Source organism: Lissotriton vulgaris, chromosome 9, assembly GCF_964263255.1.
Source record: "Lissotriton vulgaris chromosome 9, aLisVul1.2, whole genome shotgun sequence".
Taxonomy (NCBI): domain Eukaryota; kingdom Metazoa; phylum Chordata; class Amphibia; order Caudata; family Salamandridae; genus Lissotriton; species Lissotriton vulgaris.
In genome coordinates, this window is record NC_141697.1 from 940,100,621 (window position 1) to 940,126,758 (window position 26,138).

The 26,138-nt window shown below is 40.6% G+C and overlaps 1 protein-coding gene across 1 annotated transcript in view; it reads right to left on the reverse strand.

The window, feature by feature from the left end:
• The window catches only part of LOC147692577 (cadherin-related family member 4-like), a 422,868-nt gene that overhangs the window by 16,218 nt on the left and 380,512 nt on the right, over positions 1-26,138 (reverse strand). The window contains exons 15-17 of the mRNA XM_086938792.1: positions 16,666-16,805; positions 12,299-12,355; positions 11,799-11,898 (exon numbers count right to left, since the gene is read on the reverse strand). Of these exons, the coding sequence (XP_086794918.1) occupies positions 11,799-11,898; positions 12,299-12,355; positions 16,666-16,805 (297 nt within the window). The remainder of the gene's footprint in view (positions 1-11,798; positions 11,899-12,298; positions 12,356-16,665; positions 16,806-26,138) is intronic.

Consider the following 26,138-nt stretch of genomic DNA (forward strand, 5'->3'; position numbering starts at 1 on the left):
TGGACAGACACCAAGAACATTTACGTCCTTGGAACTTTTATAATTGCACTAATGTTCTCTTACCTTGAATGCTGGCACTGAAAGTCTTGATGTGCACATTTAACTATCTTTACCAAGAACAAGTTCACCAAGAAAATATTGACCATATATAGTGCAGGGGCTGTGTTGTGTTTTTGCATTTTGTGTGGATCTCCTTGGTCCAACCTTGAGCGGTTGTGAGGGATTACCGCCCGCCCCATTGCCTATACTGTCTACTTTATGTTACTTTTACTTTTGCGGTCACTCAGGTTGTGTGCCTAGTCTGTCTGGAACACCCTAAAAACCCTCTTAGCTGTATAACCATCAGGCGCTTAATACAGTTTGCGGTGTACTGTACTGGGAGGCAGAGATTATCCATCTAAACACGTAGTCCCTGAGCAAATGATGATGTAATCACCAAATTTCCTTGGACCCTCTGGCAAATCATGCTGAAGTCACTTCTTTGTGTCAATAGTGTAATGAAAAATTAATAAAAGTTATTTTGTGTCCTGTCCAACGTAGTCTTCCCTTTTCCACTCTGCAGATGTAATCATTTTAGAAATTGAGGGAACAGGTGAGGAATGGTGGAGTGCTTCTACAATTATCCACCTCCACTTCTTTACTAGATTTTAATAAAAAAGAACCAAACACTCCAGTAGAAATGAAATGAAATTTTAATGTTCAGTTAATAAAAACTTACAATATGACGCATTTCTACACTTTTCATACTTAATATCACTGTTGGACAACTTTAAAAAAAGCACAAATAAAATAAGGGTTCTTCCCGTGATAAAAACAATTAATACATCAAGTTAAACAAACACCTAAAAAAAACTACTGGTAAAGTACATTCACAAGAAACATAATCTACCTAGTATTTCTGCTTTGCCTAAAGTGCCTTGTTTTCTCTTTTTATTACTAATCATGCTACACTCTATATAGGTAATTCCATTCTGTTCTATGGTGTGGCCTACAGGGAGTCTTAGCCAGCTTATTATTAGCCCCTGGCATTAAATAAAGTGAGTTTACCACATATAAAGTTTAAGGTGCAATGTGCCTTTTCTAAAATCATCTCTAGGTTTGATAGTGCTAAGCCCTAATTATTTCACGTTATTCCAGTTGCCCATATAATGAGGACACAACCATCACCCCAGTAGTTAATTTAATGTCTATGCTCTGACAAATCCTACACTAAACAAGTATGTTTATTATTCAATTTCCGTCACAAGCCTCACTCAGATGCGGCCAGTGTGCTCTAGCAACTATTAAGGATTCACGAGACACCATAGTCATTGTGTTCTTGATGACAACTGGGAAAATCAAACTTTTGCTTCCATTTTTACACTTTGCAAGAATGGTAAGTGGGTGCAAATTTCACTAGATGTTTTAGCTGCCTGCTTACATTTAGCACCTACATGTTCCTGGGGGAAAATCATAATAGAAAACAAAAGGAGCACCAAACGCTAAACCTTGTCGATCAAAATACTGAGTTTTTTTATATTGACCTTACTGCACTTACTGCTTGATTGCAGAGTATCAACTACCCACATATTGTGACACTAAGTAGATGTGGAGGTAAGAATAATAAAGGCATTGTTACCTATGTTTCCTTAGCTTGACGATATGTTGGAATTTGATGTCCGTGATGTGATATAAGTAAAGGTCTATATTACTGACCTCAAAGTTTTACAATAATTACTCTGTGATAAACTCCAGAGATAATGGTAAATGGGGCATGGGGGTGTTAATTCCAATTTAGTGTGAATGCTAAATGAGATGTAAAGTGGAATAGAATACATACACTTTAGTTTCAGAGAACCAAATGTCTATGGACAACAAGGGTTACAGGGACGGTATAGTTAGATTCAGACTTTACACTCACAGAACCATAGAAATTCAGCAGTTATAGTTATCTCAAGTATATATAACTTGTGCCGTAAAGTAACTATAACTTGCGGCTTCTCCAGGCACTGCTAATTACCCCACATATTACACCACTCATGACATCTTATATGACATAATTGGTAATATCACTGCTATTTTTGCAGCAAAATTATCGGTGAGCAAACTGTGCATGGCAGGGGCATGAGTTATAGTTACCTTAGGGCATGTGGGGGGCGGTGCGCTGCCCCCTACCTGGGCCGATTCTGTCCTAAGGGACCCCACCTCCTGGGCCTGTCAATTAGTATAGCAGGAGGGATGCCAAATGGCCACCCTTCCCAGGCCAATTTTGACCCAGGGGACCCCATCCCCTCAGGGCCCAGCCACTTCATGCTGTGTGGCCTGGCCCAACCCAAGGCACCCAGTGTTTAATGTTGGGAGCTGCGAGGTAGACTCAATGTCCCCACGGTCAGTGACGGCTCCCCACTTCCAGGGGAGCCGGCATTGCTCCACCAGGAGGGAGCAGCAAAAAATGCTGCTGCCTGCATGCAGGGGAAAAGTCTTCATCTGTTTTCCTGTCTACTTGACACCGGGCAGGAAAACATATAAAAAGTCCATTCCCAGCATGCTGGAGCAGTTTTCCTGCTCCTGCCCGCTGGGAGCGTATTTACAGTTTGCTCTTGCTTGGCAGGAGTTGTCTAACCTCCCGCGAACCAAAAGTAAACATCTATGTCCCGAGAGTGGGGATCTCGGGCATAGGGTGCTGGCCCCGGGGGTGGCTGTCCCCAGGGCCATTAATGACTTCAGGCGGGGGCCTCAAGGCCCACTCCTTTGTATTAACAGGGACGTGCCCCCTGGAGATGGTGGTCCCCGGAGCCAAAAAAGTGCAAGGAGGGGGGCCACGTCCTTCTCCCTTTTTTGATGAATTGGTCTGACCCGGGGAAGTGGTAGTCCCTGTGGCCGTAATGGGCCCAGGTAGGGGGTCCGCTTGGTCCTCCTCTAATTATAAACATTGTCTTTGGCCCAGGGAGGTGATCCTCCCAAGGGCCATAAACAGCCTGAAGAGGGGGACCACGTGCTCCCCTCTCCCAATACACTAATTTAATTTTGCCCACAGGACCTGGTCCACTCAGGGCTGAAGTAAAACAAGCGTGGAATACCACACTTGTTTTTTTTATTCTGCCGCAAATTTGAGAATCAACAACCAGGCCTAGGGGGTCAGGGTATTCTTACCCTGTCCCCTTCTCTTTTTCTTTTACTTGTCTGAGCAAAGTCCCAAAATGGCTGCCAACACTTCCTACTTAAAGTGTTGGCATCTAATCCGATCTCAGCATGAGATCTGTTGGATTCGTGGAGGAACCGTGTACCTAGATATATACATTTGTTCTTTTTTTTATAACTTGAAAACCACTGAAGGGATTTAAACCAAATAACAAAAAGACATATTTCTGGACCAGGATCTCTCGTTCTGTGAACTTTGGTGTAATTCTGTTCAACGTTTCGGGCTCTAGTCGTGTCTAAAATCTTTATGGGCAATAACATTGGAGATGCAAATTTTTTTATCCCTTTCTGCCCCCCCCCCCCCTCCCCACGTAACGGATCACCCCGAAACTTTGCATACACAACTAGACACAAAAGAGCTCTCTTTTAAAAAAATCCGAAGAACATTTGTCAAATGGTGCCAGTTATAAGCAAACCAAAAAAAAGTTTTTCCTATGGAAACTAGGTGCCAAATCGCCTTCAACCTCCAGCCATTTGGCCTTGCCTCGTCCATGTTAGTAATATGCAGTGGAGTTCGCACAATTTTCCAGACTAATAGCCAGTGTGTTTTCTCTACAATTTTGTCTACTTCTGATCTGTGAGCAGAGTCCATGGTTCTCCCTTTTATTTACTGCTGAGTGTGCAATGCACCAAATCACTTACAAGCTCTGCAAGTTTGGCCTCATCCCTTCCACGTTAATAGTATGCAGTGGTGTTTCAGACATTTTCCAGAATGATGAACAGTGTGGTTTCTCTACTTTTTTTCCGTCTCCTTGTCTGAGAGCAGAGCCCATGGTCCCCCCTCTTAATTGCTGCTGAGTATGCAAAGGAGCCAAATTGCTTACAAGGTTAGCCTGTTTGGACTTGCCCCTTCCATGTTAGTAGTATGCAACTGTGTTCCCACCATTTTCCAAGTTGATGGACAGTGTGTTTTCTCTACAATTTTGTTGTCTCCCGTCCTGAGGGCTGACGCCATGATTCTCCCTTTTAATTGCTGCTGAGTATGTAAAGGCGCCAAATCACCTACAATCTCCACCCGTTTGGCCCTGCTCCTTCCACGTTTGCTACAGTTTTGCCACCATTTTCCAGGCTGAATGGACAGTGTGCTTTTTTTACAATTGCACATTGAAAAACAAATGGACAGTGTGCTTTCTTTTTTTTTTTTTGTATTTTTTTTTTTATCCTCATCTGCCCGACACACGTCCCTTAGATGCGGAGAAGACCACCCAACCAGCTCACTGCCTTTGGGAGCAATGCCCTGGAAATGGAGCCGCTACACAACTAGGCAGAGATTTTTATAAGTTGGTGGGAACAACCATGCATCTTATGACGATGTCTCAAGGCAACTTCGTGCCAGTAAAGACAGTGTGCTTTCTTTACAATTGCACGTTGAAAAACAATCTGAAATCCTTAACGGAGGTGTGTGCATTGCTTATTTATAGGAGCTAAATGTCTTCTGTAGTGATTGCCAAGTGAGTGGGATCTATCTTGTCATCTACTGGTCTGAGATTAGAGTCTACGGTTTTCCCTTTTAATTACTGCTGAGTATGCAGAGGCACCAAATCACCTATAAGCTTCACCCATTTGCCTCCCACTCCAGTTAGTAGTATGCAACTCAGAGATTTTCAACCTGACGGACAATGTGTTTTCTTTACAATTGCATGTTTGAAAACAATGCTAAATCCTTGATCGAGGAGAATGCATTGTTGATTTATAGGAGCACAATTTATTTTGTAGTGACTGTCCAAGATGAGTGGGTTCTTTGCTGTCATCTCGTGGTCTGAGATTAGTCTCCTCGGTTCTCCCTTTTAATTGTTGCTAAGTACGCAAAGGTGCCAATTCACCTACAAGCTCCGCCCATTTGGCCCTGCCCTTCCACGTTAGTGATAAGCAATGGTGCTGGCTCTGGGTGGGTGAGCCATGGCCAGGCCCTGTGACCAATCCCCTGCTGTGCACAAGCAAAGACCTTGAGCAATGTGAGGTTGGCTGCATGTGGGGTGTTTGTCACAAGGCCAGGTCTCAGGCCAGGCCCTGTGGACAGCCCTCGTCCACACACATCCAAAGGTCATCCGCAGCACGGGTTTTGCTTAAAGTATGGAAATAAAATATCACTTTATGTTAAAAAAAAATAGAAATTCACTGGAAAAAACCAAGGTTAAAGTAACATTATAGCTGGGGGAATATGTCAGTGACATTAACATTTTGAACTAAAAAAAACACAGAAATTCCCAAGTTATATTTAGCAATTCACCAGTTATAAGTTGCGACCCCGGCATGCACAGCATATGACCTTATATATTACATCACTCATGACATATTCTATTACATCAATTATGACAGTACTGATAACAACTCAAACGACATAATGGATGGCATAATCCAAGTTTCTTTTGAACACAGTACTCTATACCAGGTGCCCCCAACTAGTCTATTGCGACCTACAAGTAGCTCCTGGACACCTTAAAAGTAGCTCGCAGCCATGAGTTAATTTTTTTAATCACACAGGGTCACATTTTTCTTTTACCATGAAGGGAAGGCTGTGGTTACTTTACATTATTGAGGTAATGGAATGAGATGCACACCTTTCTTCTTGTACAATTATAAACATTAAGTTCCTCCTTTCATTTTTTAGCGGCGTGCAAAATTTACTCCACGCCCGTCTCATTGCGCTGCAACATAACAAGTACACGAAAGGAACCAACCTTGATCCCATCAAGCTGCACAGCCTAACACAATTTGAATCAAATAAATCAAATTTCTATGTATATTTCTATATTTTACTCCTTTTTCTATTCATTGCCTTGTTATCCTTTATACTTGTCCATTTTTTCGATTCATTTTACTCAATTTCTGTTCAACATTCAAACAGGCGCAGCAGTCGACAGTGGGTTCCACATGCCATGCTTTATCTTCCACATCCCAATGCATTTCGGGAACATTTTCGCCTCGTCAGACAGTCAATACACATCCTAGCAGAGGCAAACTGGATGGCTAGGCAAGAAAATACCTACTTTCTAAAATTTTTATTTTCAAACATAGAATGTAAAAATCACCCTCCCTAAAATATGCATTTTAACATACTGAGTTCAGGTGTACATATGACACAGTCTCTCATTCATACACACACCTGTTGAGATATCCCTATAGACCACGTTCTCACTGACAAACATGATAGCCCTGTCATAGTGCCCCATGTCAAAGTATTTTGTTAATACCATAGCATCTGGCTATTTGGACATTAGGCTTAAAGCCATAAGCTGGCTGCGGGAGTGTCTGCTAAAAATGTGTAAGCTGCTTAGCCTTCAGTAGCTCACGATGATTTTCACTGATCAGAAGTAGATCTCAGTAGAGAAAATGTTGAAGACTCCAGCTATATAAACTAGGATGGCATTAGAGGCCTGAAAGTATGTAAGAAATAGCTCAGAGTAATATGAAGCATCATTAATGCCATCACAGATACAACTCCCTTAGGTGTAGCAAGCTTGTGTTATGCGCACCATTGACCCTATATCAGGCTTCTCCAACTTGCTAATAGTAGCTATCCAACTGCCTGTAAGTATCTCTCCTATATGCATCCAAGCCAACTAAATTAGATGTTTTAGCTTGATTGAATTAATATATATATATACCAAAATTGACAATCGCCTGGTTAAGATGAAAATTTATGTATTTTCATAACTCATAAGCTGATGTTTTGGAAAAAATGATTTACTTTGTAAATTATGTTTAAAGCTGTTATTTGATATATTAATCATGAGATGTTGAGGAGTTTTATTACTGATATTTTTAGCGTGGTACCGGGGGCATTACAGCAATGGCTGTTATTTGTAATCCATGAAGATGTATTCTACATTGACAAAGCATGTTTACATTGCTGGTGGCAACCATGTCTGAGGCAGTAAGGTAATCACTGGTGATAATTTTGCATGGGGTGGCACCTAATGTAATCTTGTCTTACCTGCACGGTTGGAGACTGCTGCCCTATACTGTACACTTCAAGGGTCGTCTACTGCACATTAACAATTAACCACATATATATGGGAAACCCTCATTGCAGACAGTGATCAATATGTACACAACTGTTCAGAAAAACCAAGTTACTCAAGATACTCTATGTCTGTTCCATAATTAATGCTCTACGATGGACAGCTTTTAGCTGTATCAAACTCACTGTCACTGAACCTATATTGAGATAATGATGTTGATGAGTAGAAAAGAGGGCAATGAAAACAGTGTTTACTCTATGGAGAGAGTTTACATTGTGCCACATTGTTTGCAGACACTAAAACTTTCATTAGAAATACACAAGAGTATTAAAAAGTATCTACTAAGAACAGTGTACACTCTATGCAGCTCTTCTAAAAAAAATACACTATTCGCTTAAAGTAACCAAGGTCTGAAGGTGCAAAAGATCATACTACCTGCAGCCTTTATACTGTGATTAAAAGTTTACAGATAGCCCATCTACTGATGCAAACAAAGCACATGTACATAGGTTAATAACTGATGCACACAGTGTTTTGTTATGTAGAAATTGTCATCGCCACTATGTAAATTATAAAACAAAAAAACAAGCGCATTGCATGATATCATCAGTAATGTCATCAATTATGTCATTGGAGATGTCATAAATGATGTCACAGAACGTCATGAGTGATGTAATATGTGAGGTCAGAAGCAATGCATGGCGAGGCGAGGCGCAAGTTACAGTTAGCTCTGCTAACTATAACTGGTTAATTTCTGTGTGATAGTTCAAAACATTAATGTTGTCAGTGACATGTCGACATAACTATATATTTACATTAACCTTTGTTTTTTTTCAGTTTATGTATATCCATATACATATGTATATTAATCCAATCCTGACTTGACTTCCAAAAGAACAGGCACCGACTCCGTGGATGAAGATCAAAGGTTTTTATTAACCAATATAAACGATCAGACGCGTTTCGGCGGACAAGTCCACCTTGTTCACTGCTTGCACCATGTTAGTGAGCCTTATTTATACTAGTGCATAATTGACATGTGGTAGAACCACCATGTGACATAGGAAACCATGTGACATTAAACATAGAAGAGTTGGTAGCGCTCAAAATTGCAAGTCATTGTGGCATATAAGGCAAAGAAATAACGTTCAAACAATGTAATTACATCATTACAATTTGTAAATAATAATCGTGTGTACACATTACCAACATTTGCAAATTGTAGTTGTTTAATTTCTAAAATCTAAGCTTGTGTAACACTGATGGCTACTGCCTGGTTGCATGCTGGTTTGGACATAGAAGAGTTCCTTCACAGCAGGTATAAGCTCCCAGTAGCTCTGTAATCTGTAACCTCGTTAAGCCCAAGCAGGACATATCGTGAGTACATCGCATCCCTTACTGAGTGTAATTACAGGTGAGTGCTGGGCGGGCTGATCTAGAGGCGAGCGTGTTTAATGGATTAGTAACAGCACGCTTTGAAAGAAACTTTGTATGGCTAAGACTTTCTTTGAGATGAAAAAGCGCAGTGTTATCGCTAATCATTGTTTTATGGAGAGAGGAGAGGCCTGCTTAGTCTGGCAATTGTGCGTTCGGTGTGATCGGTGACAGCACGCTTAGAGATAAACCTCGTGTTTCTCCGAGATGAAAAAAAAAAACGCAGCGTTGGCGCTGGTCTTTATTTTGTGGAGAAATAAGGGGCCTGCTTGATCTGGCAATTAATCATTTGGTGGACAGGCGTTTTGCTCAAGTGAGTTTCGAGGCTAAGCTAAGTGTTGCAGTTGATTCTTTTTAAACCTAAGTTGTGGGAATATAACGCAAGTGCGTGGTAGTGAAAAAGAGGTAGCCAGAGGGTGGCACGGGGTCCCGCCCAAGTGGGCATTGGATTTGTATCTCGTGGGAGAAGTCCCTGGTTGCCTCAGTTCTAGGTTTACCTATGCATGTTACTAGCGTAGATTGTTTGGTGAGGGAGCAGCTGTTTTTTGGCAGAATTATCCCTGTTAGTTTTTATTTTGGAAGGAGCCCTAATTTAAGAAGTAGCATGCAACATTTCTTGGAGCGCATGGTAGTTCTGGTGAAATAGTGAATGTGTGTGTGAAAAATGGGGGGAGAAAGAATAAAAATAAAATAAAAGTGCACTAAGTGATTTAAAAAGGATCAAGTCCTAGATGGTGAAACTAGATGTGTATCAGTAGAAAGGGTCTGTTTCATGAAGCATGAGAAAGAATGCCGTTACATTATACTGTATGCCATATCATAGGTGTACACTCAGTGCCTCATCTGCATTGAGACCAAATGGGATTTTGCTGTTGAGCTCTATGATGTATTTAGACTCAAGTCGCCTTAGTTTTTGTTGTCTGTTCCCTCCCCTGGGATTTGGTGCTACACTGTCCAATACAAAGTAACTGAGTTCCTCAGTTTTGCCGTTGTATATATATATACATATATATCTTTCAGTCATAGCGTGGCGCATAAATCATGCAAAAAAGAAGGAGAGAACTTTGGGTAGTTCTCAAGTTTAGGTGGAAAGCATCTTCTGTTAGAGCACTCTCAACACCAGCGACACTCTAGATCTGCTCACCTCAAATGTCTGTTTTTCTATCAAAGTCTTTAAGCATAGGATTAGCACAGTGTCATCCATGCCAATATAGGAAAGGAAAAGGACAAAGTCTTTTGCCATTTCTACAGCAAAGTCTTTAAGCATAGGACTAACACAGTGCTATCCTTACCGAGCTGTAAAATGACAAAAGCCATTCATCACTCCAGGCACAGTATTACAGCTTTGAATTGGTAAAATACCAACTCAAGCCAACCTGAAATGAGTAAAAGCAACCCCTGACACAGTGTTTCGCTCTAATTATAGCTCTTCAGAGATGTATAGTTTTGTCCAGACACAAGGGAGCACCCAGTATAAGTCAAAACAAAACCCTTTCAGGCATAGAGTGACGCATACATTATGCACAAAAGAAGGAGAGATCTCTGGGTAGTTCTCAAGTTTAGGTGGAAAGCAAGCATCTCCTGTTAGAGCACTCTCAACACCAGTGACACTCTAGATCTGCTCACCTCAAATTTCTGTTTTTCTATCAAAGTCTTTAAGCATAGTATTAGCACAGTGCCATCCACGCGGAGATATATATTTCTACAAACAACTGTTCTCACCATATGAAACAGACTGTAGCACGCTCAGGATAGGTGAATGGAGATTTATTTTTGAACCACACACAACCAGGTTAAGTGACAAATTGAAGTGCTGTATGAACAAACTATATACAGTGAAATCCAAAATGTTAAAAGGAGTGGATCAAAGTTTGCTAAATCAATTGATTTCCTATCAATGAGAGAGCTGCAGAGTAATAACCATAGTATGTCTTTTTTTCTTTCTCTTACTAATTCATCTAGATATCGATCACCCTCTGTCCTACTCCCTCTTCACAGATGTACATGTAAATCTTCCTCAGTGTTGTGTCCATTGGGGATCTTACTATTAAAGCGTAAAAAATATCTTGATTCAAGTTGTCTCAGGCATCTTTCCCTGTTGCCCCCTCTTTGTCTTTGTAGCACTTGGTCTAATACAAAGTACGTCAGATCTACCAGCTTATTCTCATGACACTGCTGGAAGTGTCTGACCATGGGATCTGCCTGGTCTCTGTTGTTGATTGCTCTAACATGCTGTAAGATCCTTTCGGGCACTGGTAAAATCGTACTGCCTATGTACAATTTAAAACAGCTGCATCGCAAGGCATATACTACAAATTGGCTTTTGCATGTCAAGGGCTTCCTGTTCTGCCACTATTTGTCTGGAAAAGGTAAGGGTACTTCCGTTGTGTTCTCTCCATATCTGCTGTTTGGTACCAACCCTTCCCGCAAGGATCTTGCCTTGAGAAAGGTTATTAATAGCCCATTGCCTAACTTCTGTCTCAGGAAAGCATCCCCTCCTAATATATGCCAGTGTTTTTGCATAATGGACCTTAACTCATTTTTTTTTATTGTAACCTGTGATAAAACGGAATTGTGTTTCTTCTCTTCCTGACTCTTTGCTTTGGGAACGGTCTGAAAATATACATGATCCCTAGGCTTAGCATTGGCTTTTTCTCTTGCTGCTTTAAACACTGTTTTGCTGTATCCCCTCAAGCATAGGGAATGCTGTTCACCAATTGGGAAGGATGAAAACTGCGGGCACGAAGTATCGCATTGCCCGCAGTTTCCTTACGAAATGTCTTGACGTTTATTTTACCTTCATGTACATTATAGTGTTTCGGCATTCTCAGCTTGCCCACCCTTTTTGCATTCATTTTATTTTCCTGATACAAATTTACCTTTATCTCCACACTTTCATTTCATCCCACACTTCCTTAGACTTTCAAAAGTCCCTTTCCAGCTTCTCCTAATCTGTCTACGCATCCAGCTAACTGTGGCATTCTCCTCTTAATGACCCACACCCAACTCTATCAACCTACTTCTCTCACATAAATGGAAAAACTGCATGAGATTTCTAAGAGCACAAAAATAACCCAATAACCTACAAATAAGACAGAAAATCTAGTCTACTACCACTAACCTTGGGCTCCTGAGTAGTGTACTACTTGCCGCACAGTGTTTCAACACCTCATCAGTGGCAGTAAGCGCTACATAAATGCAATTACAAATTAAATTTACCAGACTTAGAGGGCTCAATGGTGTGATATCCTTTCTGTCCTTGTTCTGTGGTTCCTGAGTTCTTGTCACTGGGTTGTCTTTCTCACCTTCAATGTTAGACCTTTCAAAACCAAAAAGAAAGCACTGACATCAATTCACCAACATAATGAGGTCTCAATCAATCTCACAGTGGGGCAAAATTGGCATTATAGTGTAAGTCTGATTCTGATGGAATACAATTTCTAAGACATGGTGAAACATTCTATCACTTTCTACAGTTTCCTATGGCACTAAAGGCTTGTAAATAAGACAGGTCAGATATACTAAAATGCTCCATTACGATTGGCTTTTAGCTGGTCAATAGTTAGAGGTGAGAATTAAAGCGAGACATTGACAACAATCATTAGAGATAACTACCCGCAGACAACTATCCTTCTTACCCAACTGTAGGATCATTGAGATCTCATTCTGACAGAACTCCAGGATGGTGATGAATGCATGCTCATTATGCAAATTATTACCTGTTTTGCAGGAGGGGCTCTGCTGCCTCCTGTGGAGCTCTGTGGCAAAGAGCTGTCCTGCAAGGAGAAACAAAAGAAGTCACATATTGAACCCATGCCTTTGGCTTTGCTGCTCTCACCATGTGTGAGGGCAAACAGTTTAGAGCACAAGGTAACAAACCTGCTGCCCCAGGCTCTGCTCTACTTGTGAATGGTTGCAAGTCTCTCAATCGAGGACAGCAGTATCGACCTACATGAATATTGCATCCACGACATTACCTAACAACTACTTTGTCAAGGTAATTATGCATGTGCTGTTCTAAGCTCCACATCAATTTACCTTGATGATGTTGTGGTAGTTGATGTAGTGGATGTTATATTTTTGTCTTGCAATATACCACCTTAATATGTTAATTGCAAATGAAAGTCATAGTTTCTGCCTGTGATTAAATTCACCCTGTGATTATCATGGAACATTCACAATTTTTCTAGGCACTTAAATATCACACACATTGACACTGCTGAATGAGTGATTAACTCTGGCTCTTTAGGGATGCACTGTATACTCCAAATCTTATTTGGACGACATTCTGAGGTTTTCTGTTCATAAAAATATACAGAGGAGATGGTCAAAATGCAGCTGGTGAATGAGATGAAGAAACTGGAAAAACATATCAGGCAAGTATATATCCCTCTATTTCATAATTTCAGTTCTTGCCAAGAAGGAAACCCTGCATTCCAGTGTCAGTGGAATAAGGCTTTTAAACTGTGGTCTGTAAAGGGTTTAAACAATGTTGATAGATTACCTGGGAGAACACTACGGTCTGTTAACAGCTATGGAACGAGATCTTCCCTGGCCATGACACACTCCAAGTGGCATGTATGGTAATCTCAATGGTGGACTCACTGTATGAAGTCTTAATGCAGACAAAGACTTGGTTGTGGTAAAAATATGGGATTCCCAAATATACTTTCAAGCTATTACAGGAGCTACTGAAAGCAGTCTTTCTGTCAGAGAATCTAGAATGATATTGATAAATATAGTGGCTTTCCAACTTGACTTCCAGAATCACTCGAAACATGAGCCCTCCACCACTTAAAAATAATCTTTATATTCAAGACCCAGGTCACTGTAGTTATGAGAGGTGAAGGGAATCCCATTTGCTTGCACAGATTCCTTAGCAAAATATCCTGGACACCCTACCCTTAGCTCCACTATTACTCCTTGAGTGGCATGTTATAAAATATTTAGACCCACTATGGCCCATAGTGGGTCTAAATATTTAGACAGCTATGTCCAGGATATTAAACTCTTATCTTTTGAAATTTCTTATTTATATTCTTTCAAAATCATAAGAAAGTGGATGACTTTGATGTATTCCTGAATGGAAGAAAGAAATGGGAGTACACATCAGTGTTTAACTCTTGGCACCTATCCTCTGAGATGTGCGCTATAACCTACTATCACCAGCTCTTAGAAAATCATAATATTTAGTGATGTATCACATCGTACCCTAACAACGGCTTATACGTTTTTGTGCACTGAAGACCATATTTTTTTAGTGGTACAAAATAAGAGAAATTAACTTAAAGTATTGCAGATTGCCACATTTAAATTATTTCTAGGTGTGATTTATTGGGTGTAAGCGCATTGTATTCTCAAATCCTGTTAGTTCATCTCATTTACTTGCACTGTGCCTTCACCAGGAGCACCTGTAGTTTTTTAAACTATCTATACCATGTATTTATGGGGAAACAACCTTTGCAACGCAACTTTTACAATGCACTACCATTACAACGAAACGTTTACAATGCAACATCCATTACAATGCATGCCATTACAACGCAACCATTACAACGCATGACACTACAACGCATACCACTGCAACGCATGTCATTACAACGCAGTCATTACAACGCATACCATTACAACGCATACCATTACAACGCAAAGTACCCTTACACTATCCAACACTTACCCTACTGTTGCACCGCCTGGAGTTAGAATAGTAATTTTTACCCCTACACTATCCAACACTTACCCTACTGTTGCACCCCCTGGAGTTAGAATAGTAAATGTTATCCCTACACAATACAATACTTACCATATATGCTATGTAATGGTATGCGTTGTAATGGTATGTGTTGTAAAGGTAGTATGCGTTGTAATGGAATGCGTTGTAATGGTAGTTTTGTAAAGGCATGCGTTGTAAAGGAATGCGTTGTAATGGATGTTGCGTTGTAAAAGTTTTGTTGTAATGGCATGCGTTGTAAAAGTATGCGTTGTAGTGACATACATCCGTATTTATGATATGTGTATTTGATAAAAATTATAAAAGTTTGTCTTTTTATCACATTAATTGTGTTGGGATAGCAAGGATGACAAAGAGAGACCCTTATAAATCATAAAACTGTTTATTTAATAATTCCTTATGGAACAGTGTTTTCTAAATGGCTTTAATAACCTGGTTCCTTGGAATACAGGTCGCTCCCCGTTTATGTTCATATTGCTGCTGTATGCCAGTAGCAACACCACCCTCAGCAACTACAAGCTCTTCACTCTGTGCCAGATTAGCTTGTGGCTTCACACCACACCTACTCAGATGCACCTTTTTGCTGGATTGCCCTACTGGCAGGTCCCAGCTAGGACTGTTGCTCCCCACTGGTTTCTAATTGTGCAAAGACTGTACTCATTTGTATTGAACATTTATATAACTCTTGGCAGTCTCAAGGTATTTGATATCTATGTGGAGGTTAAGACAGAAAAAGATGTTCCCTTAATGCTGCATTGTACTTAATGTTTTAACATATTTTATCTTGGTTTAGTGTAATAAACTTAGTTGGATTTTTTTTATATGCCTTGTATTTTTATTTTGCTTTCATACATTTTGTATGTATGTGTTTATCTTGCTCTTTTATGGCCTTTTAGACTGATAAAAGAAATTGACTGATAACTCTTAAGACACCAATGAAGTGAGCCAAAACTCAGTGAAAAATAACTGAGGGCAAGTCTTGCTCAGGAGCACATTAACATTGTGAGTCATGAGAACTGGCAATTCGTTGTGATGCATGTCTATGATAGCTGTACAGATAGCAAGACTATCTTCTTGATTTTGGGCACTCACAACTTCTTTCGTGCGACGTGGTTGATGAAATTAATGATCATAAGAAAATTAAGCATGTTTTAAGTGGCAAGGTTTACACCTCAGCAGCAGCCTCTGCTTCTGTGCCTGATCTGAGACAGCTTCTTGTCATCTGGGAACCTGGATCTTTCATCTTTAATCTTAAAGTTCTGTGTTCATGCTGTCCCATGTTTGGGTGCCTCTTGTGAAGACTTTGGCTCACCCTCAGTTGGGCCAGCCTACACGGTGTGACTATCATGGTGGTTCAACACCAATCTCATCTACCCATGGGGTCTCTTCTGGCATATTGTGGTGCTATCATAATGGAAGGCATTCTTCTCATCAGTGAATTCTATATGATAGGTGCCTTGTTTTTACTTGATCCATTATGGTGGCAGTGGGTGGCAGGTCCGGACGACTACTTTGCCAGTGTAGAGAAGATGGCTTATGAGGTTAACTGATTTTTGCTACTCAACCTGGCAGGAGAAAATTTACATAGGATGTTCAGAGCAGTCCCAGAAGCAGGCTCCCTCATACTTAAGTCACAGTGATGCATTCTGAGACATTTGTCATACCTAACTCACTTCCTCCTATGACATATGAAACAGTGTAAAGATGAGACTATTGATGATTTGTATGCCTGCCTCAAAGAATGTGATAGAATTTGCTTGATTCATTACATGAAGACAACGTTAGGGCTCAGGTCATACAAGGATATTCATCTGTCAAGCTAAGCTTCATCAGTCTGCAATAACCAGAAATCCTTTTCCAGAACATTCTGATGCTTAGCCATTTCCAAAAACTGTCCAAAGCGGGCACAACTTACATGGAATCTGTGCTCATAAGTACAAGTCAAAACACCAGTATTAAGTGGAAATACTATCAGTATAAAAACCTGATTCCTTGTTTATGGTCCCAAAAATTACATGTGGTCAATGTTGTGGTTCGTCCCCACACCTTGCATGGATGTCATGTGAAGAGTAAGAAGTTTTTCAGGGCCAGTAGTAACTCTGCAACTTGATCACAGCCCAAGTTTACCAGGGGTTACCTTAGCAAAACCCCACAAACTGCCTTCAGCCAAAAACATAACAAGTGCATAAATCATCTGCATTTTGCACCTTGCCCACTCCTGGACTCCTGTTCCTTTCTGCTTAGTAACAATGAACACATAGCATTGGGTCTGATCCCTCAGTATACACCCGTTCTAGCTTCCTAGTGTGAGTCAGTAGCATGTTCCATGCATTCAGTGGATGGGTAGCATAGTACCTGCTAATGATCTGCCAGGCCAGCAGGGATAGTCCTAAAAGAAGGAGGACTCCTGTGATGGTCATCACAGCCACAAACCAGGAATCGGGAGTCCAATAGGTCACTGTACCATTCACAATACGAGGAGGGTTCTTGATGGTCTGAAAGAGTAATATAACAGAGTCAATTTATGACATGTTAACAAGGTTGAATTTAGGCTGAGACAGTACCTTGCATCCTCAGCGGAAATAGCAATATTATGTCAGCTCACCACATATAAGTGCCCCAATGCAATTTTTTTAAAACAATTTAATTATAGTTGTTATGCACAGTACATTTATTTTGCATTATAACAATACACTTGGTGGTGAAGGAAATTAACACTGGGTTTTGAAGATACGAGATATTGTATTATGGCATTTGTATAGCATTTAGTGCTGCTATGCGTGACACTTATCTACATGGGTAGCACGCTACACCATGTGGGTGTACCATGTGGGTGTCTGATTGAAAGTGTGTTCTACTCACCTTGGGCCAAATGTGGGAAGTGTTTCTATATCTTCTGTGATTACCTTGAAGGTGTGGATATCATGTTATGGGACTTGTTGTGTGATGGATGAGGAAGTGTCAGAAGTAGATGTGTATTTTTATAGTTTGTACTATGCCTGATGCTCCGAATAGCTCTGCAGGTCCCTTTATAGTGTTACAGCAAACACAAGGAGATGATGGACGGAGCGCTGATACTTTTCAGACACTCACCCCAGTCACAGATCTGGGTTGAATCCATCATCATTCTTTAGCTCACTTTGCCACCTCAGTTCAGACCCAGCTATATGCAAAAGAGTCTTGACCTTGTGCCTCATGGGAACAGTCCAGCCCGAACTGCCTAGCCATGTCTTCCCTGGACTTGCGTGAGTGACAAAAATTATACCACATGAAAGTGAATTTCCAAAACACGCGCTAAGGTGTGTTGTAGTGCTAGGTGGTGTCGGTATACTTACGGACCCACTTAGAAAACACTAGATTTGTGTGTATGGCAGAAATTCAGGGCCCGGGATGGGTTCCATCTGTAGTCACACTTTCGTCAAGACGGAGATCCCACTGAAACCTATATCAGTCTCCCATGGTCCTGGCTTAAGAAAACCAATTGGTTCCTTGGCACTGTTCATCTTATCAGTGAGTCTAGATAACCTTCTTTTTAGTGGTTCTGTCCACATTGTTTGCTTATTTAGTTATTTGACATGGCATTGATGTTTACAGATGTTTAAGCTATTTCTTCATTGCAGGTCGTCATGAGGGAATAACATTCTGACTTTCATTACTTAGTCCCTTTTAGCTCTACCAAAGATCCATCGGAGGACCTGTGTTACAGCTAACTGTGTGATAATGATTCATGGGCCCGTCAGTAGAGTTACGTTTCCGATAGTTTTATAAAGGTTGGTGTGGGAAGTAAGAGGATAAAAAACTCCACCGCTTCCACTGCATCCGTTTTTGGTAGCAGAGGATGGTTAGTTTAGACTAAAATACAGGTTAATGAAGAGGCAGAGGTAAAGACAGAATGGATTCAAACAGTTTTAATATATATGTTGAGTTTGAACCTTTATGTCACGTTGTGGTCTGTCTGACCTCAGTGGAAAAAAGTTAGTGGGTCCGCCATAGGCCCAAGATCCCGGGATAAGCCCAAGGCAGTCTAAGTGTGGCATACACTAAGTTTATGTGCGTTGTCTGCTGTTGATGCCGTAGTAGGCGGACGTCGAACTGAGAGTTACGCACAGTGACATTTGTTACAGAAGGGGGACGGGGGCACACTGCTTCATCTCTCAGCACAGTTCACCCCTTAGCATTATGGTAAATGCAGTTCCTTTTAAATGCTTACTTGAGTTTTTGCTGAAGTCTTTCACTAAAGTTGCTGCAGGTTACTGCTGTCAATCTCTATACACATATGTTTCTGGATATTATCCTTCACCAGTATAGATAAAAAACAAAATGTATCTGGGGTTGCTGAGCAAGTTGCCACAATCCTTTCAGGTCTCAGTCCCTCTCAAAGGCACACAGGTGCATCTCCAAAAGCTTGTCAGCCCAATGGCTCAAGGGAGCATTTTAAACAGAAGGGGGACTGGAGCACACTGCTTCACCGCCCAGCATAGTTCACCCTTAGCATTGTGGTAAATGTGGTTCTTTTTAAAAGCTTACTTTAGTTTTGGCTAAAGTGTTTAACCAAAGTTGATGCAGGTGAGTGCAGTCAATCTCTTAGACACATGTGTTTATGGATATTATCCTTCATCAGTTGAGATAAAAAACATAATTTATCTGGGGTTGCTGAGCAAGCTGCCACAATCCTTTCAGGTCTCAGTACCTCTCACAGGTACATCTCCAAAAGCTTGTCAGCTCAATAGCTCAAGGGAGCCTTTTCAAACAGAAGGGGGATGGGAGCACACTACTTCACCTCCCAGCACAGTTCACCCCTTAGCATTATGGTAACCACAGTTTAATTTAAATGCTTACTTGAGTTTTTGCTGACGTGTTTCACCAAAGTTGGTGCAGGTTAGTGCTGTCAATCTCTAGAAACATGTGTTTCTGTGATCCTTCATCGGTAGAGGTAAATAACGACATTTATCTGGGATTGCTGAGCAAGCTGCAACAATCCTTTCAGGTCTCAGTACCTCTCACAGGCGCACAGGTGCATCTCCAAAAGCTCCTCAGCCCAGTGGTTCAAGGGAGCCTTTTTAAACAGAAGGGGGATGGGAGCACACTGCTTTAGTCCTCAGCACAGTCCACCCCTTAGCATTATGGTAAATGCAGTTCATTTAAATGTTTACTTGGGTTTTTGCTGAAGTGTTTCACCAAGGTTGGTGCAGGTTAGTGCTGTCAATCGCTAGAAACATATGTTTCTGTGATCCTTCATCTGTAAAGATAAAACACAGCATTTATCTGGGGTTGCTGAGCAAGCTGCCACAATTCTTTCAGGTCTCAAACCTCTCACAGGAGCACAGGTGCATCTCCAAAAGCTTGTCAGATGAATGGCTCAAGGGAGCCTTTCCAAACAAAAGGGGGACGGGGGCACACTGCTTCATCTCTCAGCACAGTTCACCCCTTAGCATTATGGTAAATGCAGTTCATTTAAAATGCTTACTTGAGTTTTTGCTGAAGTGTTTCACCAAAGTTGGTGCATGTTAGTGCTGTCAATCTCTATACACGTATGTTTCTGGATATTATACTTCATCAGTATAGATAAAGAACGAAATTTATCTGGGGTTGCTGAGCAAGTTGCCACAATCCTTTCAGGTCTCAGTCCCTCTCAAAGGCACACAGGTGCATCTCCAAACGCTCGTCAGCTCAATGGCTCAAGGGAGCATTTTAAACAGAAGGGGGATGGGAGCACACTGCTTCACCGCCCAGCATAGTTCACCCCTTAGCATTGTGGTAAATTTTTTTTTTTAAAAAAGCTTACTTTAGTTTTCGCTGAAGTATTTCACCAAAGGTGGTGCAGGTTAGTGCAGTCAATCTTTTAGACACATGTGTTTATGGATATTATCCTTCATCAGTTGAGATAAAAAACATAATTTATCTGGGGTTACTGAGCAAGCTGCCACAATCCTTTCAGGTCTCAGTACCTCTGAAAGGCGCACAGGTGCATCTCCAAAAGCTCGTCAGCTCAATTGCTCAAGGGAGCATTTTAAACAGAAGGGGGGTGGGAGCACACTGCTTAAGTCCTCAGCACAGTTCACCCCTTAGCATTATGGTAACCACAGTTTAATTTAAATGCTTACTTGAGTTTTTGCTGACGTGTTTCACCAAAGTTGGTGCAGGTTAGTGCTGTCAATCTCTAGAAACATGTGTTTCTGGATATGATCCTTCATCGGTAGAGGTAAATAACGACATTTATCTGGGGTTGCTGAACAAGCTGCCACAATCCTTTCAGGTCTCAGTACCTCTCACAGGTGCATCTCCAAAAGCTTGTCAGCTCAATAGCTCAAGGGAGCCTTTTCAAACAGGAGGGGGACGGGGGCACACTACTTCACCTCCGCGCACAGTTCACCCCTCAGCATTATTCTTATTGAGTTTTTGCTGAAGTGTTTCACCAAAGTTGGTGCAGGTTAGTGCTGTCAATCTCTAGAAACATGTGTTTCTGGATATGATCCTTCATCGGTAGAGGTAAATAACGACATTTATCTGGGGTTGCTGAACAAGCTGCCACAATCCTTTCAGGTCTCAGTACCTCTCACAGGCGCACAGGTGCATCTCCAAAAGCTTGTCAGATTAATGGCTCAAGGGAGCCTTTCCAAACAGAAGGGGGACGGGGGCACACTGCTTCATCTCTCAGCACAGTTCACCCATTAGCATTGTGGTAAATGCAGTTCATTTTAAATGCTTACTTGAGTTTTTGCTGAAGTGTTTCACCAAGGTTGGTGCAGGTTAGTGCTGTCAATCTCTAGAAACATGTGTTTCTTGATATTATCGTTCATAAGTAGAGATAAATAACAACATTTATCTGTGGTTGCTGAGCAAGCTGCCACAATCCTTTCAGTTCTCAGGACCTCTCACAGGCGCACAAGTGCATCTCCAAAAGCTCCTCAGCTCAGTGGCTCAAGGGAGCATTTTCAAACAGAAGGGGGATGGGAGCACACTGCTTAAGTCCTCAGCACAGTCCAACCCTAAGCATTATGGTAAATGCAGTTCATTTAAATGCTTACTTGAGTTTTTGCTGAAGTGTTTCACCAAAGTTGGTGCCAGTTAGTGCTGTCAATCTCTAGACACATGTGTTTCTGGATATTACCCTTCGCAGTATAGATAAAAAACAAACTTTAGCTGGGGTTGCTGCGCAAATTGCCACAATCCTTTCAGGTCTCAGTACCTCTTACAGGCACACAGGTAAAGCTCGTCAGCTCAATGGCTCAAGGGAGCCTTTCCAAACACAAGGGGGACTGGAGCACACTGCTTTATCTCCCAGCACAGTTCACACCGTAGCATTGTGGTAAATGCAGTTCATTTTAAATGCTTTCTTGAGTTTTTGCTGAAGTGTTTCACCAAAGTTGGTGCAGGTTAGTGCTATCAATCTCTAGACACATGTGTTTCTGGATATGATCCTTCATCAGTGAAGATAAAAAACTAACTTTATCCGGGGTTGCTGAGCAAGCTGTCTCAATCCTTTCAGGTCTCAGTACCTCTCACAGGTCCATCTCCAAAAGCTCGTCAGCTCAATGGTTCACAGGAGCCTTTTCAGTGAGTAGGTATTATGAAGCAAAATGGGATGTTTGTAAGAAAATGTGGAGAAGAGACACTGTTGACAGAACTAAAATGTTTCCGGTCATGGTAGCTGAAACAAATGAAGGGGGAAAATGTAAAGAGAAAAAGAAAAATACTGAACTACAAGAAAAAGATACAGGTTTAATTGGTAGTACAGATGAAATTGATGAGAACTTCTTGAAAGAATTATTAATGAACAGACCTCCACCATACCAAGAGGAGCAACAGAATAATACAAACACTTGTGTTGTTGTTTCACCAAGTGCTCCTTTAATCCAAATTGAAGAACAAGTAAATAGACAGTCTGAAGAAGTGATTCAAAATGTGAATAGGGAAGAATTAGTGAGATTGAAAAAGCCAGTGAATCCAGATGTTTTCTCAGTCCCAGTGACCATTGGTTCAATAGTCCCATTATATAATGATGGGCAAGAACTTACTCAAGTAAATGCTTTAACAGTTCCAGAAAGGAGTAATGAACATCCCCATAGAATTTATAAGGAGACAACTAGACTTAATGAGAGATCAAATGAAAATAGTGGAACGAATGTGAGTGTAGTCATAGGGAGAAGTAGGATAATTGATTGATATTTCAGAAAGGGTAAATGAAACACCAAAACGAGTTATATATCTTGATCCCACGAAATTAATGCAAGTTGAACAGAGAGTGATGCATTCACAAACACCTTGTAGGCCAAGAAGTGACGCAGGTGAAGAAATACAGAGATCAGTAGGTCCAACACCAGAAGAATTAGATGATCGGATTAGAGAAATAGCTCCTGGTTGCAGTGGGCAAAATACAGATGCATATATAGATATGAGTAAATTAAAAGCAGATTTGGGAAAAATGATTGCAGATACGATAAGTCCAGAAAGAGTGAATAAATATCAGGAAGATGAATTGTTGTTTTAAGTGTAAAAATATTACGAGAAAAGCAAGAAGCTTGCATGAGATATTTGGTGCAGTTGCACAAATGTATGGGGTTGATATTGAAAAATCAAAAGCTTTACAGAAGACATAGATTAGATTTTACTGACAAAGATTTGGAGAATCTGAATGTTTCAGGTAAGCGATTGCAGATTAAAGAATTATTAAGTACATTAAAATGATGGGGAGAACTAGATAGATGGAAAGGAAGATGGGCTACAAAAAAGATGATGTAAATACAATGGTGGATGCTGTGTTGCCATTGTTTCCTGTAAGAGAAGCAGTAGGGAAAGAAATAGTTGAGGTTGTTACAGCATACCCAATGAGAGAGGTACGAGGAGGTTGTTTTGTTCATGTTCCATGGTCAAGACAGGATATATTATCATTTACATATGATTTCCGTAGATTGAGAGAAAAGCCTGTTGAGTAGTACAAACAAGTTGAGAGATTTGTGAAAGTCTCACAGATTTTGTGGAAAGACTTAGATTGTCTTTTTCATATTGTGGTTCCAACAGATTTATGGATTGAGTATAAAATTGCTGTAGATTGGCTAAAAAAAAATATCCTAGAGATCTAAAAACAGGAGCACCTCAGAATAGGTCGTGAACAAATATAATGAGGTCATTACATATTTGAAAGGGAAGATTTCTCTGAAAGAAACAGATTGGGTGAAGTTTGATAGGACTACTCAAGCATTGAAAGAATCAGTACATGGATATTATGAGAGGCTTCTTCAAGTGTTTAAGCAGTTCAGTAGTATAGAAAATATCAGACCAGAAATAAGTGCTATGATTCAGCAGCATTTGATCTGTTGGCAAAATAAATCAATTGATGAAATACTTTGTTATGTGAAGAACTGCAGTGATGAAAGGAGACATAAAACGTTAAAAGAGAAATTAATGTTAGCACAAATGAAAGCAGCGAAGAAAGGAGGATACCTGAATGGTGATTCAATTGATGTATACCAAGGAATTGGTCAGACTACTACTGGTATGAAAGGCGTAGTTTCAAATGGCAATACTGTGACGCAAATGATACTGATGACACAGAGAAGAGGTAGAGGTAAATTCAGAGACAAACAATTGAAAAATAAATTTCCTTGTCACGTTTGCAGTAAATTTGGGCATTGGTGACGTCAGTGTAGGAGTCTGTTGATCAATACAGGAGAGTCAGGAACATATGATCAGTGTCATATGCAGAATCAAAGTCATCAGGTGCAAGTGAATCAGATAAATCAGATGCAAAACCAAAAATCACAAGTACAGGTATACAATGGTAGGGTTCAGGGATTGCAAATACTACAAGCTCCCATGCCAAATCAGGATATGAAAGGTGAAGTACAAAGATACAATGCGAATATGGGTTTTCATATGAATGGTCAAGTAAATTCAAATGTGCAGGTGGCTTCACAATATTTGATGCAAACAGCAGAAAATGATTAAGATACATCACAATGACGGTGCCTGAGTGTGGAGGAAGAGTGTGTTTTTGACGCATCTTTAGAGGTAGGATGGCCAGGTTGATGGTAATGCTATTACGCTCCTCGTGTATACTGGTGCTATTCGTTCCACTGTGACATCTGTGGAAATCCCAAAGCTATCCCTTTCGGGAGCAAGTAGCCAAGTTGTAGGAGTTTCAAACAAATTAATTAAAATGCCAGCAATAAAGCCAATGAAAGTTTAAATTGGAAATTTTCAGGAACTACACAAATTTGTTGTGTGTGACACAAGTCCAGTTAATTTACTAGGAAGGGACTTGCTCATGAAAATGAATTGCTCCATCTATTGTACTCCAGATGGAATAGCATTTCATACAAAAGATGAAGATGTTATTTTCAAGTTAGCAAGGCAAGGAACAGAAGTGAATGATTTGTATCCATTCTTTACAGTGAATGATTTGCCTGTTGAATTGAAAGATATGGTCTTGTCTGAAGTATGGGACTTTACAGGGAAAGACATTTGATTGATGAAAGGAGTTGATCCTATTCAGATTACAGTAAAACCTAACTCAGATTTTGCTAAAATACCACCCTATAAAATGAGTCCTGAGACCATTGCAGGAGTGACACCTGTGATTGATATGCTAATTGAACAAAGAATACTAAAAGAGATTCTAGGGAGTCCCTGCAATTCACCTATAATGGGAATTCGCGAGCCTAATGGGAAATATAGGATCCTACAGGACCTGAGAAAGGTAAACCAAATTGTTATACCTTGTTGTCCAATTGTACCAAATCCAGCTGTGATCCTATATCAAATTCCGTGTGATGCAGAGTGGTTTTCAGTAATCGATCTGTGTCAAGCATTTTTCTCGATACCCTTACATCCAGATAGTCAATATTTGTTTGCGTTCCGGTTTGGAAACCGTGTTTTGGCATGGTGCCGAGTTCCTCAAGGGTATACAGAGAGCCCCTCAATCTTCAATCAGGCATTGAAGAAATATTTAGAGAAATTGATAATGCATAAAGACTCAGTTCTAGTGCAATATTTTGATGACTTATTGGTTGTGTCCAAGACAAAATAATACTGTGTGACAGATACAATTGCTCTACTGAATCATTTGGCAGTAGGCGGGCATAAAGTTTCACCTGCAAAGTTACAATTTTGTAAAAAAGAAGTTCTTTATTTGGGTCATAGCATTGAAAAAGGAATCAGGAAAGTCTCTCAAGATCGGATTATTGCCATTATGCAAATGAATCCACCAAAAACACAGAAAGAAGTTTGAATGTTTTTGGGAATGGTTGGATTTTGCAGGCAGTGGATATTAGATTTTTCACTGATAGCCAAGCATTACAGAGATTGACTCACAAAGATGTGACAGATCCAATAGATCTTGATGATGAATACATGATAACATTTCTTGAGTTGAAAGACATTTTATGTTGAGCACCAGCATTAGGAATGCCAGATTTTGATAAGGAATTTGCGTTGCTCTGTAATGAATGTGATGGTTGTGCACTGTCAGTTCTAACGTAAACACCTGGAGCAGCACAGAGACCAGTGGCATATTTCCCCACCACATTGAATCCAGTAGCTGCAGCATTACCTGGATGTTTGAAAGCAGTTGCTGCTACATGTGTGAGTCTGGAACAGAGGGAATCAATTGTTATGGGTCTTCCTTTGAAAGTGTATGTACCACAATCAGTTGAGTTTTTGTTAACACGAACTTGCACACACCCTCTTACAAGCAGTCGGTTAGCAAAAAAAGAGCAAGTGATATTGGGTGCAAAGAATGTTACAGTAGTGAGATGTACAAGTCTGAATCCAGCCACTTTGTTACCAACTCCTGGCTGTGAAGTTGTTTTGGACAAAGCAAATCATGA